General features: G+C 48.8%; 5 protein-coding genes across 5 annotated transcripts; 2 read left to right on the top strand and 3 right to left on the bottom strand.

Moving 5' to 3' along the window:
• Positions 1–66: 66 nt before the first annotated feature.
• EPUS_08653 (uncharacterized protein) lies at positions 67–3,878 on the bottom strand (the record flags this gene model as incomplete). The annotated part of the gene is made up of 3 exons (XM_007806797.1): positions 67–603; positions 906–2,476; positions 2,738–3,878. 3 exons carry the CDS (start codon positions 3,876–3,878, stop codon positions 67–69), a joined length of 3,249 nt encoding a protein of 1,082 aa, XP_007804988.1.
• Positions 3,879–6,317: 2,439 nt separating this feature from the next.
• On the top strand, positions 6,318–7,304 carry EPUS_08652 (uncharacterized protein; the record flags this gene model as incomplete). Its single annotated transcript, XM_007806796.1, has 3 exons — positions 6,318–6,520; positions 6,716–6,817; positions 6,878–7,304. The coding sequence occupies 3 exons, from the start codon at positions 6,318–6,320 to the stop codon at positions 7,302–7,304; spliced, it is 732 nt and encodes a 243-aa protein (XP_007804987.1).
• Positions 7,305–8,449: 1,145 nt separating this feature from the next.
• Positions 8,450–9,301, bottom strand: EPUS_08651 (uncharacterized protein; the record flags this gene model as incomplete). The annotated part of the gene is made up of 1 exon (XM_007806795.1): positions 8,450–9,301. The coding sequence occupies one exon, from the start codon at positions 9,299–9,301 to the stop codon at positions 8,450–8,452; it is 852 nt and encodes a 283-aa protein (XP_007804986.1).
• Positions 9,302–11,087: 1,786 nt separating this feature from the next.
• EPUS_08650 (uncharacterized protein) lies at positions 11,088–12,491 on the bottom strand (the record flags this gene model as incomplete). The annotated part of the gene is made up of 1 exon (XM_007806794.1): positions 11,088–12,491. The coding sequence occupies one exon, from the start codon at positions 12,489–12,491 to the stop codon at positions 11,088–11,090; it is 1,404 nt and encodes a 467-aa protein (XP_007804985.1).
• A 3,684-nt stretch (positions 12,492–16,175) lies between these two features.
• EPUS_08649 (uncharacterized protein) lies at positions 16,176–17,663 on the top strand (the record flags this gene model as incomplete). The annotated part of the gene is made up of 1 exon (XM_007806793.1): positions 16,176–17,663. The coding sequence occupies one exon, from the start codon at positions 16,176–16,178 to the stop codon at positions 17,661–17,663; it is 1,488 nt and encodes a 495-aa protein (XP_007804984.1).
• Positions 17,664–18,010: the final 347 nt, after the last annotated feature.

Raw genomic sequence — 18,010 nt, 5'->3', positions numbered from 1 at the left:
CCACCTTCTCGTGACCTTCTGATGATGCCGCTTGTAGTGCATTGCCATATTTCCCACCTTGAGCATTCACGTCAGCGCCTTTGGCCAGCAACATCTCCACCACCTTCTCGTGTGACCTTCTGATGATGCAGCATGTAGTGCATTGCCATACTCCCCACCTTGAGCATTCACGTCCGCGCCCTTGGCTAGCAACATCTCCACCACCTTCTCGTTACCTTGCCATGATGCCGTGTGTAGTATATTGCCATAGTATCCATCTTGAGCATTCACGTCCGCGCCCTCATCTTGAGCATTCACGTCTGCGCCCTTGGGAAGCAACATCTCCACCACCTTCTCGTGACCTTTTGACGATGTCACGTGTAGTGCATTGCCATAAGCTCCACCTTCAGCATTCACGTCCACGTTATTGGCCAGCAACATCTCCACCACCTTCTCGTGACCTTCTGATGATGCTGCATATAGTGCATTATCATAGTATCCACCTTGAGCATTCATCTCTGAGCCCTTGGCCAGCAACATCTCCACCACCTTCTCATCACCTCGCCATGATGCCGCCTGTAGTGCATTGCCATAAGCTCCACCTTGAGTATTCACGTCTGCGTTCTTAGCCAGCTTGAGCATTCACATCCGCGTTCTTGGCCAGCAGCATCTCCACCACCTTCTCGTGACCTCTTTCAGCCGCCCAATGTAATGCTGTTCTACCAGTGCTATCCCGTGCCTCCAGCTCGAATTTAGCCCTGTGAAAGATTTCATTAAGGACGAACGCGTGATCACTCATGGAAACCACATGTTGAATCTGTACTTCCGCTGTCCGTTGATATGGGTAAAGTGCCTTCCACATAATGGGAAACCATGCATGGAATCGATCCGTGTGTTGCGTATAATAGTAGGACTTGATCAAGTACTTTCCTGTCTTTGGTAACAACATCCTCTCTTAGATGCGATGTCCAATGCTCAGCACAATATTCGAAGAACTTGTTCTGCTCTTCCCAAGTCGATGACTGGATGACTGGGACTCTGGTGTTGGCGCGCTGGTAACCCTGCCAGTCTTCGTCCCTAGGTCTGCCCTCTTGTTGACGGAGAAATAAGTACGTCACACACAGTCTCGCCATTTCACCTTCAATCTCCGTCTGGGAAAATGTTGACTTCCAACAGCCTGATACAGAACTGAAATTGGAGCCCTGTGCGACAAGGAACTCCTTAGCAGTTTGGTGGATGAGAAAGAGCTGGGAATGGTTGATAAAGACGAATAGGCCACACCATTCTCGGACATGTCTCTCCAGATGCTGCACGTTCGGCTCCTTCATATACGATTGACCCAGTTCGTGCGCGCTGGCCGCATTCAACGCCAGGCTCATCTCGCTAATGGTTAATGGGCGTCGCGCGCCAACGATGATGAGCAAGATCTTTCGCGCCTGGGACTTCTGTTTTTCGGTAATTCTTTGCAATATGCGTTCATATGCACTCTCTACTGATGTAGGGAGAGTGTTAGTGGGCTCCTCTTCGGGATCAGGGCTGTCCCGGTACATGGTCCGTATGTCTTCCATGGCCAGATAGAGCCAGAGGTAGGTGCGATGTTCCATCTGTCGTAGGCTTTGGCGTAGCCTCTCTTGGTGATTTTCGGAAAGCTTAAACTCAGCTGCAAGGCTGTCTATCTGTAGATCCATCACCAGATTGATCTCCTCGTGGATCTGGTCGTTCTTGTCCTCTCCTCGCAGCCGGATCTGTGGCAGACGTGACGTAGTCTCCTCAAACCAGCGCTGCACGCTGTCATACGGTCGGCTCGTTACCAAGAATTTCAGCCGAGCCCCCGACAGCGTGGGCGTTGACCGTTGGTAAAAATCACAGAGTTTACCGATGAGCTGTCGTCGGTCCTCGTCCCGACATTCGTCTAATGCATCCAGGACGCATACGATGTGTCCAGCTGACGAGTCGGCTGCCGCGGCGAGGAGAATTCGCCACATTTCCTCACTTTCTTGCTGTATCCCGTCCTGGATCTTATCCCATGCGGGCAGCGCATGACGCAGTAGTGACGGTTGGTGATCAAAAAGTTGGTGGAGAACGGCGCATAAAGCAGTGTTAAGGTTGTCCTGGCGTTCATTGTCTTTGAAGAAAAAGTAGCAGACACTATGCTGATCTGCATCGCCAAATTCATGATCGACCAGAGACTTGGCGAGGACGGATTTGCCACATCCCGGGTCGGCCGAGATCCACAGGAGATCATGATGGCTTCTTTGTTGCCATTCTCGAAACTGACTATGATTGAGTAACCATCGGCATGTGCCCGAGACTCTCTCTGGATTGATGTTTTTGTACCGTTCATAAGTGCTTGTTTTAAAAGCCTGGTGGCAATATCGTTCACGCTCGGTTTGATGCAGTACTTCGGATTTATGGGTTTGAAAGTGCTCGCGTTGTACCTCGATGGCTTGTTTCTGAAGCTGGATGCCTTCGTTAAGGAGTTCGTGTGTTCGATGATCTATATCTGTGGTCAGCAGCGGTCAACACTCCCCTTTCACATCATGGAACGCGACGTCCACCCGTCAACGTAACCTCTTTGGCCTCAAGCCCCTGAAGGGCCTGCTGAGTCAAATCGATCGTAACATGCTCGTTTTTTTAGCACAAACAAAGTAGGAATGCGTAGAGACACGAAAACTCATCATCTCTGATGCGAAACAATGGTTTCGTTTAGACCACGTACTATTTCGTGTTCAACGTGAAGATGTCGAGTGGGACTTACTCATGGCGTCCGTAGCATGTCGTGTGGCATGCACCGCCGTAGGACTGACAGTCGACAATAGTTCTTTTGCAAACGCTGCCGCGGTGACAGCAGCGTACTTTTGCCATATATCGTTCTTGTGAGAATCGGCGTAATCACAGATGCCTCGGATAACGAGACACGGAAATGTGTTCATCAGTCCCGCCGCCTCCATTTCGACGCACTTAGCACCAAACTCATTACCCAATCGATCCCTTTCCGCAGCGTTTTTGATCAACAAATTCCCAGATGCAATGATTCCGTACTGAATTTGAGGGTCTCTCCGGCCCGGAGATCTCGGGATCTTGCCATTGTCGCACACATTACACAACCACAATGGGCTTAGCGAGAATAGCACCAACCATATCATCAATAATGGCCATTGAGACCGATCGCACCAAGTGCAGTATAAATAGTCTTGATCGACTCCTGGAAAGATGTAATTCTCGTTCGCCAGATCAGGCTTTTGGATCATTGCAGATACATTTTCTGATACCCGACGGCGACAGGTGTCAGGCCTGGACTGAATGGATGCGAGGGCTGTCAAAAGGACGGTCGGGGGTTTGTCGAGAGATCCCTTCCGTTCGAACTTTTCTTTCCCTAGGTTCTTGCCCAGGTCGTATTGGACCACGCCGCCATAAGTCCCATCCGGCTGGCTGACTACCACGTCGCCTAGGCGGATGTCGATCTCTTTCGCGAGATTTGGGATGCCACCTCCGATGCCCACCATCAAGCCAAAGCGGATTTCAGGAAACGTCCTCAACATATTGCTGGCAACCGTGGCCGCAGCGTTGGTGCCATACACCCCTGTGGGCAGACACGCAATCACCACGTTGTGTTCATGGACTCGACCCAGCACATAGCTATTAATGTCTTGCGCATCTCTTATCTTCAGCGGCTCATGCTCTTCATCCAACATCGCTCTTGCCGCCGTCATCTCTTTGGGTAGGGCGCACATCACTCCCACTTGATACGCTTCGACAGGTGATGGGTGCATGCCGGCTGCCGTCGGTGACTCGATGACTCGATGATGGTAGTATCCGTTAAAGAGGCGGCACGAAGCATAAAGGGTAAGTCGAGCTGTGAGATGTGTATACAAACCTACAGCAGCTGGGTTGTGCATGTCTGCTCCGAATATTGGCCAATAAAGACGTAAGAGCAGCAGGCAAGCCTGCTTGTTAGCAAGTCCCAGTCTCATTTCGATAACCACAGCCACAGGCCCCCCAACCTTACGTAATATCTTAATGCGCCTCCGATTGGTCCAATAAAACATGACATTGAAAGTGCTCAATTCAACTGCAAATAACACAAAAACAATAAGATTTTACTTTGCATCATGATTTCGCGCAGTTTGCGGTTCCTGCGTCTTCCGCGGTTACTGAGCCCTCCTGAGGCTCCTGCAGCGCCGTGGACCTGCCTGGTCTTGCTTATCTATTCTGAGTCATCGGTGCGCAGTCCACTACTGACTACTGCTGGCACGCCTATCCTGGCGCCTCGATCCCTGGGCCCTTCCTTCCTTCCTTCCTCTTGCAATCGAAGAGATTCTAGCTCCCCAAAATCCGTCCGCAAATTAAGACACTCTCCGCTTCGAAAGTGGAAGGGCTTGGAGATACAGCTAGGTTTCTTGCCCAGGACAGTCAAGGATCCTGGGAGGAACAATGCTCTTGACTCTCTGCCGGCTCTGACTGGTCTCCGGCTGAGAGTTGATGCCTCAGTGGGCCAGTCATGCAAGGTATGCTACCTTCAATGAGGCATTGCTACATGGGGTGCTGTTGCTGCGGCATTAACCTCTCGTGCGGTTGCTGATGGGTCAAGGCAGAATCTCGATGAGACGCTGGCTGTTAAGGAAACAAGGCAGCCGGTCGCTCATACAGCCTACCTTGCTTACCCGAAAAGGGGGTTTCCTGAGAAGGATTGGCCCTCCAAGAAAGCATGCACCCCTTGCCAGGCTCTTCGCTTCTTTCAGCCCACACTTGGACCACTTGGATTCGCTGGAGACCTTGCGGATTGTGGAGAATAAAGATGGGGCAAGTACAGTGAGGCAGACTTCAGTCTTGAAACAAAGTTTTAGAAAAGCTCATCGTTCTAACATCAACCACACCTATTGTTTCGAAGCTTGCGGAGAATCACGGCGCTTTTTCTTCCTGCTGCGGCGAATCAGCTCCCAGTCTTCTACACTGGTACGAACAATGCAGTGTTCTCTCCTCTACTCCATTTAAATTCCTTGTTAGGCCTGATAGAAAGCTTTTCACCGTCCATTCAGCAATTGTAGCTCATCATTCGAAACCCCTCGGTGTCCTCGTTAACGGAAACATGTCAGAAGCAAAGGAGGGATGTGCTTTGTTAGGAGAGGTTGACGAACATACTTTTGTTCGATTCAGTTAATACGCATATACGGGGGACTATACAACTGCGGATCCTAAAATTCTGCTTAACACTTCTACATTCGCGACCACCCATTCTACTCTGAATGAGGTTCTCCCAGATCCGGTCGAGGCTGATGTTGAAGAAGTGTCTGCTCCTGCTACTAGTGTTGACGACGACTTGGGAACCTTCTCGATTTCAAAGAAGGTTAAAAAGAAAGAGAAGAAAAGAGTGCTGTTGAAATGTGCGGACGAAGAAGTAAGAGATTATGGCTATGAATCACTTGAAGCTGCGGGCCCAGTTGCTATCGCCGTGCGGTCGAAAAAATGGACGTTGTGGGACAGTTTCAAGAGCAATGCATATGCCATCTCCACACCCGCTTTCCAGGCTCGAAGAAACCATGAGCCATCCGAAAACTATATCGAGGTCTTCCTCTGTCATGCCCGACTTTATGTGTTCTGAAACCAGTATGATATCGGCCCTTTAAAACGTCTTTCTCTCCATAAGCTCCATAAACGACGACTCTGTACTGCGATCTGAAAGGTTTCGAGTTAGCGAGTCAAGAAAAAAAGACAAAGAAGATGAAAAAAAGAAGGTGGGACTAGGTGAAGAGTCACGGTTTATAACAGTGACAAATCACCTAATCCCACAAGAGGACTACCAAGAATCGAACTTGGAACTCTTCCAAAGTAAGATGTTATATCTCACTTATCTGGAAGAATGTTACCCTTTACACCATAATCCCGTCTGTGAGGTCGCCTTAAACCGCTCAGCCATCAGGGGAGATTTATTTGGACAAGATGACAGAACACGTATTATCTACACTCTTTTTGCACGTTGATTGTTCGGCCCGGCTCTAAACAGATTCTGGATACTTGCGTTATATACCTAGAGGTCAAAGAATACGTTAAGCTTGCTTTGTCCTTTGATAACCGTTCTTCTAACGTCTTGTTATTTTACTTCACTCTCGTTTTTGCTTACGTAGTTGAGCAGATCGTCTGTGACAACGCTTACTATTATACAAGTCTTATCGATCAATCACTCCATTATCTCTCCACCATCGTCTGCAGACAGTATCCGTTCGGGTCACTCTTCAGCTTACCATTGTCGTCAACGTTGATTCATCTGATCACGACATCACTTTACGTCCACTACGCGCCTTGGTCAGTCAGTCACCTTACTATCATCATCCCTCATCATGTCTTCCAGGGTCATCGATTGGATGGCGCCTGAACAGATGACATCGAAACAACTTTACTGGTTTGTGGTCAGTAGAGTGCCATCCGCGTTTGCCTACACTTCCGCCGCGGGCGACCGACATGAGGTCGAGGAGAACCGTCTTCCGTATGATAGAAGAGAGTACTGTGAGGTGAGGGTCAGAGGTGTGGTGTGGGATCACGTGTGAGTCAGATGTCTTGCCTACTGATCAAAGGTCTCGATAACCGAGCATTCGTAGTGCTTTTTGGTGTGTTCAACTTGACACCCATGAGGCGGTTGGGGAGCCCGGGATGATGGAGTTCTCGGTCAATTTGGATGCGGTTCCGTCCCAGGTCGCTTCTAGCGGACAGAGAGTCTGGCTGACATCGACGTTGACAGCGCGAGTGGGGTCACGGTCGAGATGAATGATGACAAGAGACACCAGGCACACCCTGACTGGGTGACGGCGTTCAAGGTCCTTAACACGAGCTCATGGCCGATGTCAGTGGGTCCTGTGCGGGTTTCGAAGCGATCTCGAACTCTTTGATAACGTTTTCACAGCAAACAAGTGGTCTGTCGTCTCAAAACCGGGGTCGCTACGCCCGAGGCTCTTCGGGAGGTTCCGTTTGAAGGAGTCCTCATCCCCTTGAGATCCACTGGCGATATCGAGGTGCCCACGCTAGATAGCATAGACAACGTGGGGATCGGGAGACTCGCAGCGGTATGGCAGGGTGCTGGTCGACACCAACTTTGCGCGTATTATCATCTGGGTGACTTCAAAATGGACCCGGTTCTCAGAGCTCGGGGGGAAGAGGCTGAAGGGCTGATGCTCCGGCGGCTGGGTGATGCCTGGGTGAATGGGACTGAGGTGTCTGAGACGGATTTCGCGGAGCTAGAAGGGCTAGGGATGATAAGATCCGAATTCATGACGCTGTTGCGATATACTGCCTGGAGGTTTTGCAGAAGATCGGGAGGTGGTGATGCGTAAGGAACCGGAGCAGTCGACAGTCACCTTTCCCTTCACACCAAGCACAAGATATAATTCGTTGTCTGGTCCAATCTGCACTGCGTGCTGCCGTAGCTCATTACCTGATGGGCTCATTTTTGATCCTCCGCCACTGGACAGCGCTGGTGGTGTTTTTTGGACTGAGAAACCACTTGCGCCCGTATTCTGATTCCTGCTAGAAGTCTGGTTCGGAGCTGAGTTTCTGCGGTCGTGTTGTAGACTCGTCGCCTCCAGTCAGTCTGATACCGGTGCGGCCAATTCAAAATCGACCTGTCAACAGAGTAGCACAGATTGGAGTCTCAGTTGTTTACAAATTCGCCAGGGTCGCAGGCAGTCACGTGAAAGATCGTTGCCTGATGCCCCCCACCATGCATCGGCTAATCTTCTGAAGCAGCACATTGGTCGACCGACGTCTAACTTTCGATTCTATCTGTCTTCAATTTCATCAGCGGAATAACGCGCCTTGCACGTCAGTCATCAAAGCCAGATTCAAGACATCTTCAGGATGCCGACCACAGATGAACAAGTACAACCCGATCCTCTGCGACTCAAGTCGAATATGCTAACAAATATAAGGCTAATCATACGAATAAGAAAGCTTTCTCGCAGTAATTATTTGCCTATTCACTTGAAGATGCCATCGTTCTCATAGCTTCAATAGCAACAAAATTGTCAGAACTGGTTGGGGTAGTCGTTCCAATTTCCAAGCGTCGTATGGCTTGAAGATGACGGGAGAAGATATCCAGGAAGGAAAGAAGATTCTGAAAGCCATGGAGAGAGCAGACAAAAAGGCTGTCAACCATGACCAATAGGCTAGTTGTGCTTCCGAGAGCACAGGATAGAGAGATAGACAACAAAATCAATCGATACACGGGCCTCCTTCACCTTTATCTTCAATTCAGAACCTGTATAGGACTGGAACACTAGATAGAATGTCTGATATTTCCGTGTTGTTGACAAGAGGAGGCTCTCGGTCAAGAACAGTCTCAAAGAACGTAGTGAGCTCCTCAAACTGGTTCCCGGAGAAACGGAATACCCGTATCAGCAATCAACTGTGCTCCTTCAATCACCCGTCTACAACTGTAAAGCTGCTCTCCACATCCTCTATCGTCGACGAACCCTCTGCCTTATCTGCATTTGCGGGGTTTGTTTGCTCGTGTGATGGGGATACTTTCGCAGAAGCTGAGATCACCATTTCGGAAAGACAAGCTTCGATGTGGCCAGTACTTCCCGCACCGTTCGGCATCAAAGTGAATCCCCAGCTTAGAAAGAAAGTCCATATCCTCCCATTTGACGAAGCGACGAGTCCGTTTGGCTTGAGATGCGCTGAAGTCGAAATCAATACCATTCTCCTCAACGGTGAAGATATGATAAAGAGATTTATATTTCCGACCTTGAGGAGAAATGGATCCTGTTTCATCGATCCAGACGGTAGCTGGATTGTATTGCAGGTAAGATAGGACCACGCTGAAGAACTGCCGACTGGACCCGGTGCGACTTTTCCAGGCCGATTTGATTTCCTCCTCCTTGCCGGCAAAACTTCGGGTCGTTTCAAAAAGATACTTCCTGGTGTCATCTTGGGCCCTCTGTAGGTTGGCGGCAAGGGTTTCCTCTTGATCCGAAATGCGTGACAATAATAGCTTTTGAAGACCAGACGCCAGCTGATGGATCGTTAAGGGGAAACGAGGATGCTTCGCCCAAAAGATTTTGCTGAGATCGTCATCACAGATGTAGTATTTGCTTGGTTCTCGGTCAACTTGCACCCTCCGAATCATCTGGTACGGGCCAGGAAGCCCGGAAGCAAGGTCTCCGTCCAGGTAAACAGCCCAACGCTGGGGGGGTAGCGGTTCAAATTCGTGATCCGGCCGCGGTCCAAGAAGAGGAAAGTGACTCGACTCGGGTTCTCCAGGCTTGTGATAGTTAAGGATATGTGGAGCACATCCGTGGAAACTCAGGTTGTAAATGGGTTGAGAAGCCATCTCTTGTTGGCGCTTAATGAGGTCTAGTCGTCGAAGCTCGTGTTAAGGGTTTGGATGGTATACATCTAAGTAGCAAAGACTGTTGGTAGAGAATGCCTTGATGGGACTCGCTGATTACTTATGCTCGGCAGGAGAAGCTTGAGGGCAGGTATAATAATCGACAGGAAACGTGATTCTGCTTGTTCTGACGAGGTTCATCGCCACCCTTATCACCGCCCACTTCTCGCTAACAGCCAACACGAGCGGCGCAGACTATCTGTCCCCAAGATCACCTTACCATCTGACATTCCGACGAAGCCAACCAGGAAGGACCCCCGAACCATCTTGAACGTTGTGCCGCAGCCGGTCGCCGCGCCATGTACGGTTACAAGAGGCGATACTGCCTATCTGAAACCATGGCATGGCCGTGGTAAGGTCGCGCAGCTCATTCGTTGCTTCCCCGGCCGGTCGATCCAACCGTGTGCTGTTGAGGCGGTCCATGTGATGGCGTCTCCACCCACATCCATGGACTCCTCGATCAACACCCCCCTTGTCTGAGGCACCGGCAACATCGTGGGGGGATCCCGCGTCGTGGCGTCTCCTCTGACATGTCGGTCATCAGAGACCTCGTATTGGCTGACATGACGTCGCGACAGGATTAATGATGAAAAAGCCGCGGTACTGGCCATTTCACTCGATAAAGGCACAGCAGCAACCAAGAAGGCCCAGAACGACTCCAACAAGACACAATTGAGGTGCGTGATAGAGCCAATAGGTGAAATGCTTCGCTAGCAAATTGAACAGTTTGGTGGGTTACGAGATTTATGCAGGGTATGCCATCGCAATCACACTTCCGCCGAGGCGGCGTCTTGAGTTTTATAATTGCGAGATTCCGTAGCAAATGAAAGTCCCAGAAGGGAATGCTTTTCAATGAACTGCTGAAGTCTTCGTGCGTAGTTCATCAGATCAATAGTTTCATTACACCATGGGTGGAACTCTTTCCGGGGTTCGTCATCGTGAATAGGTGTCTCTTCAGCAGCCGAGTTCGCTAAACAAGTTGCCGCTGGAAACATGATTATGGCGAATTGAGACATTGGATTATGTGGATGATAACTGGACGACTGCGACCATTTGCCATCGGTTAGAAGAACCCATGAAGTGTAGCGTAATTTATGATGTTGCGGGTCACACTTTTGAGATATTAGATGTGAACCCACCCGGACCACCCGGACCCACCCTAACACCAAGAGAGAAATCCTGACTGCGAATCTTCAACAGCCACATCCGCCGCAACATCCTAACGGATATTTGCTCTACACTGCAAAACCCTGCGCTACGTGTTATGGCTGTTAGTCCATTTGCGTCCAAACGACATCTGGATCAGTGTGATCTGGGTGCAGATTTCATAGCGCTTATCGATACATTTATGCCGAAGGTTGATAGCATAGGCTTTCGACCAGATCCAGAATCCCCATTATACGAGATATGTGATGATGAGCGGCTTCTTCCAGCTTTGCAGCCACTCCTTGACCATCTGAGATTCAAGGCAAGTGGCTCATGCAGCCTTTGTATCTGAGAGACACGGTCTAATGGTTCAACAGGGATCCTGGGGCATTCGGCGCGTCATAAAAGCAGGCCAGGCCGAGATAAAGAACCCTACTGGTGCACTCTACATCATTGCTCTTCGAATTACGGGTGCACCACAAATCTCCGGATTATCGCCACGAGTTGGGCACAGTTTATACCTTCAAGGCCCATTTTTTATGGTGCGACCACAAGTGGACTGTCTTCTTCTTGTACCTCATAACTAAGCTGGATTGTTGATGGGGATATTTTGGGCATGTACCATCGAGGAGAGAGAATCGTTGAAGGCTCCACTCGGATACAGAATAGGAGAAGTGTCTATACCCCTTGATTGAGCAACCAAATACAAAGCGCGAGACCCGTCCACATCCCCTAAACTTTGTTCAGGAGTTTCCAACTGAGAACCATCGATAGGCCCCGGGTAAGAGTTGAGGGAGCTGTCGATAGGCCCCGAGTAAGGGTTGAGGGAGCCATCAATGAGCCCCGGGTAAGGGTTGAGGGAGCCATCGATGAGCCCCGGGTAAGGGTTGAGGGAGCTATCGATGTGTCCCGGATAAGAGTTGAGGTAGCCGTCAATAGGTGCCGATGGGTTGCTCAGATATTCATCGTGTTGTGATAATGTTGAAGTCTCCACGTTCCGCGCATAAATAGAAGTACTGGCGCACGTATTAAGGTTGCCGTTGCTTCCGCTCGAGAAATCTGATGGTGAAGAATAGAATTGTAGAGCTGCAGAAGCTGTGGACGCCTTTTGAGACTTCCGATGGCGATTTTCGCAAACATCCTGACTAATACGTTTCGCGGGAACCAATTGTTGTACACTGAGATTTCGCTTCTGAATAGACATGCGGAATATGTTTTCGCTTGCTGAATAGACTTGAGCCCCGGTCTCCAGAAATTCCTTGATGGTTTTGTCATCATAACATAGTTTGGCAAAAGCAGACACCTCCCGGTGGTCTAATCGCCGCCATGGAATGAAGGGTAAGAGTGGCATGATTGCAACACCCTTGAATGCTTTAATGTAGAGATCGACCTTGGCTCCCATTTTAAGGCCATAAGTAACAACACCTGTCGCTGTAGATCCTAAAGACTCGGTAAATTTCTTGACGGAGCTTTCATGAGGTGTCTTGCTGCGTATCCATTCCCTATTGTCCAGGAACAAAGTCCAACAACCGAATACCCATCGAATTTTGTCAAACTTTGTTTTCTCTCCAAGTTTGGCGATGTCTTGAATCCGAGGATCAACTCCTTGCACTTGAACGCCTTGTTGAAAGGTCTTTTCTAGATCGAGTTTCAGGAATTTCGATATTGCCTTGGATTTCTGCAATACAGTTTGAAGCAAGCGTTGTTTAGTGTCTGTGGATTCAGTGGCCGTGGATTCAGTGGCTGTGGAGGAATTCAATCCAGATCGCCACGTACAGCCTGGTGCTGCTCCTTTGTTGCAGGTACACGCCGCCTGCTTATATGCTCCAAGAGCTGCAATGTTTTCCTGACCATCGTCAGGTGTCGAAATGGCGCAGAGCTTGTGCTGGACTCCTCGGAGAAGTTCTGAAGGACAAGACTGTAGTTCTTCGGTGGGTGCTTCGGCAATTTCGTTCAGTAGTTCAATCCATTTTCTATGGATGTTCATTTTTCTTTGCCAAATGAGAAGTGCGCAAACGACAGAAAAGGAATGAGAAGTAAGCAAACGACAGAAAAGGAATTATGTTCAAAACAGGCTCAGAATGGTTACTAATAAAGCTCAAGAGCTTTTGCTCTTGAGCTTTAATTGGTCATGTATCGCCTAGATGGCTTTTCGGGGGTACTTCCGTCAGTGTCCCAAAATCTTAATTTTGGACAGCCCCTGTCCTGATCACCAAGTCGATCAACTATCGAGGGCGACCCCACTCCATTTCCATAGGCACTGTTACCATCCTACGATAGCGATACCTGACTGAGGCCGCTGATAAGTTGGTGCGGCAACTGTTTCCTTTCAAGGATCTAGGCACCTCGCTCATGGTGGGCTGATAGCTCTTTAGTTCGAAGAGCCGCAGAAAACCACACGACTTCCAATGGCCAAGATTGTGACAGCGGGAACAGTGAACGGCGTCACATTACAATGGCAGACATTTTTTGAATCTTTTCGGATCAACAGGACTTTCGAAGATGTCCCGCTATGACCTGACCAAGGCGAGTGGGGAATCGTAGGTGAAATAATTAACCTAAGCGGGTTTTTGGGTTCATTGACGCGGCACATCTCAGGATAGCGAGACGAGCGTGGATGGACGTTTGGACTGTCGTTTACCTAGGTAGGGATGCTCCGAAGGTCGAACCCGAAATGGGCATATGAGGCATTCTAACAAGATGGCACGGCGTGTGTTTGAAATCAGGGGCTGATACTCTTGAAGACATCCTTCTCCAAAGCATTTCTTCTTTGTGATTTATTGGTTGCCTTGCCACTGTTTGCCTTTTTCTACCTCGCCATCATGCAAGCAGAGTGCTCCGAAACAAAGCAACTTCTCTCCGCGGTCCTTGTCATTTCAGCAATTCAATGTGCTTCCTCAGTTTTCCGAGTCCTCTCGGCTTCCAGCACATGGCCCACCTATTCATTATTCGTTCGAGCGGTGGGTCTCGCGAGTGCAACAGCAATGTTTACTCTGGAAAAGCCTCTAGGCTTCGACATCTTGTCTAAGTTGTTCTTAATCTCCTGCACTTTTTGCGAGGTAGGATTGCTTTATCCCATGCTGCTTCTGCTGACAATAGTAAGGTTCTTGATTCGTGGGGCATAGCCCAATCTCTGCATATGTGGCCTGTCTACGGACCTTTGATGGTGACAATCCTGGTCTCCCTGCAATTGGTTTCTTGTTTCATCACACTTGTCAATCGGTATGACCTCTGCTGAAACGAAAATCGTCATCTCTAAACTACAGATAGGTTACATCATTATTCGATCGATATATCAACAGTTCTCTTCCTTGCCTTCACTATCATCCAACATATCATCATATTTTGCGTCAATATACGTGTCATTCGAGCCTTCGACCGAAGACATAGGAAGCTGAGCAATGATTCCTGGGTCTTTTGCTTATATAAAGCTTTCTCTGCGACAGTCGTCACAGTCTCCGCCACTGTGATATTGATTCTTCATACCTGTCGGTTCCGCAGATGTGATCTCATCCCAGCGTTACTTCTAGCGATAGCAGTAGCCACTCTACCCCTCCCGAGCAAATCCAGGCCGTTCAATAGTTTATCACAATCTTTCACCTCGACCCCCTCCCAGAAGGACTTTATTAGAACGCCTGCCCCGCCTGTCCCGAATGACATTGAAGCTCAGAATCAATGCGACTCTTTTAGCCCAATCAAGCCAGTAGTTCAGGAGCAACGATATACGAACCTATCATTATCAGACGCTCAGGAGGCTACAAAGACCGCTTTGCAAGAATTGCCGGCACTGGAGCATTTGCTCATAGATCTGGAGGCTGCAGATAAAGCCGTCGGCGATGCTCTAGAAACATTTCGGACACAGCCTAAGCCAACTGAACAATCATCCTCTGCTTCAACATCGTCACGAGACATGATCAACCCGTTGGAGATTCTGAGAAGAGAACACTGCGTATTGAAGGCATTCGAAGTCTATGCCACGATCTTAGTACGGAATGTGCGCCTGCTAGGGGAGTCAGCTCCAAATGATGCAACTCTAACAATACTTGCTCACTTACGACAAACCAGTGAAACCTTGAAGGATCAGATGCTCAGTCACTCCAGCGATTTTATGCAGGCGAACCCCCCGATACTGATGCACGATTTTCAATTCACAATGAGCAGTTGTACCGGATGGCTAATGATGTTTATCAATTTGGTTGACGGTTTCCAAAGCAGTTTTCTTCCGGGCATTATGCTACCACTTGAAGAAACACACCTTTCGCTTGAAGAATATCTATCAACAGTTACTGAATCGATCAACCGACTTTCAAATGCCGCCCCGCCCACTGTCAGCAATGGTGAATCAAATGCCAGACATTCCCCCTTTCAACCATAATCATCAATGCTAATAGCAACACGGAAGGAAGTAATCTCGGGCACCCAAGGATTGAAATAAGACGAGAATTTGTTTTGGGCCTCATATGGGTACCTTGAGGAAAGATCTGGAACGGGAAGATTGTTTCTAGATTTCTCAGTGTGCGCTTTGTACAATAGTATGGAACAGTGCTGACTAATCAATGGATAGTGTGTAAATAGCAAGTTGTTCTCTCTCAAAAGAGTGCGCAGAGAGTGCATCTATACGTACAAAGTTGCTATCCAAAGCGGAGTAGCGCGAAACGCAGATACCAAAAATACAATATGTGGCTGATGCAAATCACGTATATTTCTAGTCATACATGTAGCAGTACGGACCATCAATGGTAGACATGACATCTCTCATCTTGACACCCTGGGCAAGCACTCCAAAGTCAATGTTGTCATCTAGAGTAACTTTGTCGCTAGGGGGGACTGTTAATAGCGCAAACTGTATTTTTGAGTTCAACAAATAGTCTTTTTCCATTTGTTTTGCCTTCAGCACCAGCTTTCCTGACCCCAGGCGATATTTAATGTAATTCATAGGGGTATACTGCTCCGTATTTCCCCAAATGCTTGATATGGCGGCAACCTCGTGGGAGGACGGAAGGTTCTTGCGATTCTTGAAACGTAAACTACGGATTGAGCGTTACCTGGTCAGCTGCTGCTGTACTTCGCTTTGCTACTGCTGCTTCGACTTACTGAGATCGGAGATTAACGGGGGTCGTATTCGAATACTCGCAACAAATTATGCCCAAATCAGAATGACCACCATCTCGTCGTCCCATTTCCTATTTCGAATAAGGTCAGGTAGGCTCCCAGCATGATTCAGCCCCAACGAAATCATCATCAGCTGCAGCCCAGTCATAAGAATGGGCCCCTGCACCGTACCTGTCTTGCTCTACTTTACTCCTCGATGCCGTGTCGATTTCTTTTCCTAGTCAATATCACACTCCTCCCACTTTCTGCCACTTCCTCCGTACTCAATGTCGTTTTATTTTCGCCATCTCTGTGCTAGAACGACTTGTACTTACGGCGCTTCCACTTCCTACTGCCTGATCTCCTTCAATTTCAGAATTCTTTCCACGCTTGTGTGGCTGCCTTAGAAACAGACACCATCAAGGAAATGCCGATCAAGCCTGCTGAACGAGACAAAGTCATTCTACAGAAGTCAGCATCCTGTCACTTCAAGCCGTGGCCCGGCATCATGGTGGGTCTGCCCAGTCGTCACAAAGCCCGAAGTATCGCACACTGCTGCCAGCTGGCTAGAGGAAGAACCATGAGCGTCGAACAGAAATACGATGGCGAGTATTGTCAAATCCATGTCTGTCTGATCAAATCCGGCCCCAAAATCCAGATCTTCTCCAAGAGCGGTCGAGACTCCACAACTGACCGAGCCGGTGTCTACGGAGCCATTGTCGCAGGTCTGGCCATCGGCACTCCACAGTGCAAATTCCAGCGTACATGTATCATGGAAGGCGAACTTCTGGTGTGGAACGACGATAGCAAGCAAATCGAGCGTTTCCGCAAGATTCGTAAGCATGTCCGAAGAGCCTGTCATCGTCTTGGGTGCGCCCAAGACTCACCGGTCCAGGAAAGCGAACACCTTATGGTGATGCTGTACGACCTGCTCCTGCTGGATAACGACATTTGCGTACGAGAGCCGCATGACCGACGACGTCAACAGCTGCGCTCAACGATACAGTGCATCCAAGGCCGATTTGATATCAGCACCAGCACAAAGATTGATTTCAGGTCTTCTGGAGCAGCTGACCGACTCCGTCAACTTTTCGCTGCCACCATCGCTCAAGGCGGAGAAGGCTTAGTGTTGAAGGGATACACAGACCCCTATCTCTGTCTCGACGACAGTGCTCAACAGATCAAGCTCGAGAAAGACTACACTCAAGTGTCTCTAGACGAGGATGGACCGGTAGAAAATCGAACGAAGAGCATCAGTCTTGAGATTGCCCACAGCCAGCCCAACAATATAGCGACTTCCGGCCCCGTCTCTGTCCAAAAAAGAGTTCGGAGCCGGTCACCATTGAAGATTTCTCTGCCGTACAAAAGGGTCAAGCAGGTCGATCCGACATTACCGAAGTCGGCCAACAAGACCCGGATGTCCATGACCTCCCTGACGCGAGATCCTACGGCAGCGGTCAAGCCTTGTCATGCCAACACAAATCCATCCTCTGAGCGCAGCATAAGTCAAGCTGCGTATGACAGCGAGTCAACACTCGCTTCGCAAGCATCACCCTGCAACTTGCATTCACAGACATCTCGCTTCAGTAACGATGTCCTAGCTTTCCTCTCAAAGCTCAGAATGCCTCTATTGATATGTGATTCATCCAAAGATCTTTTTTTCAGCCCACACAAAACTCAATTTGACATATATCAAGAACTTGTCATCTCTTTCACTTTTTGTAAAAGGTTCTTTGCTAAATCTGTGTTGGCACCCCAAACTCAGGAAGTATCCGAAAAGGATAAGAGATCATGCTGGCATGTTGTTGTGGTTCGTCTAGAAAGATATCAGTCATTTTTTATCGAAGTCCAGACTTTGGTGACAATGATAGAGGAGGAGCAGCACACCGCCGCTGCTAAAGATTTCCATATCCTCTTTGTAGATGGAAGTCTATTTGGTTTGCTAATGGGCAATGAAAGTCGGCATTGGCAAGATGCGATCAGAGGTTATCTGCAGTATAGAGCAGGACAGGTCGTTCAGATCACTTATGGCGTGAGATTTGGTGCAGACTTCCTTCAAGGTATTTGAGAGTGTCTGAGGCTGGCCATTTTCATTGGGAGATGTAGCCATGAAAGTTCACCCAACACTAGTCTATGCAGAATTCCTAGCGCATGCCACCATCAGCATTGGCAACAAATGTAAGATATAAGCGCTGCTCTCCATCTACTCTTAGCCTCCCCTCTGGATGATTACTGTATGCCCGAATTACGATTTTCCAACCTACGCAAGCGTTAACAACGGAGCCGCTTAGACTTCAAACAAATGGAACATCGCAATCTCAGTTGAAGAGGCAGAGACTTGATCATCCTAGCTTCCAAAGGCTGTAATCCATGTCTATGTCTTGGCTGTTATTTCAGGGGCATATCTTCAACTCG

Source organism: Endocarpon pusillum (genome assembly GCF_000464535.1).
Source record: "Endocarpon pusillum Z07020 unplaced genomic scaffold scaffold5878, whole genome shotgun sequence".
In the NCBI taxonomy this organism is placed as follows: domain Eukaryota; kingdom Fungi; phylum Ascomycota; class Eurotiomycetes; order Verrucariales; family Verrucariaceae; genus Endocarpon; species Endocarpon pusillum.
The sequence above is the reverse complement of the archived record's forward strand: the minus strand, read 5'-3'. Positions and strand labels throughout refer to the sequence as shown.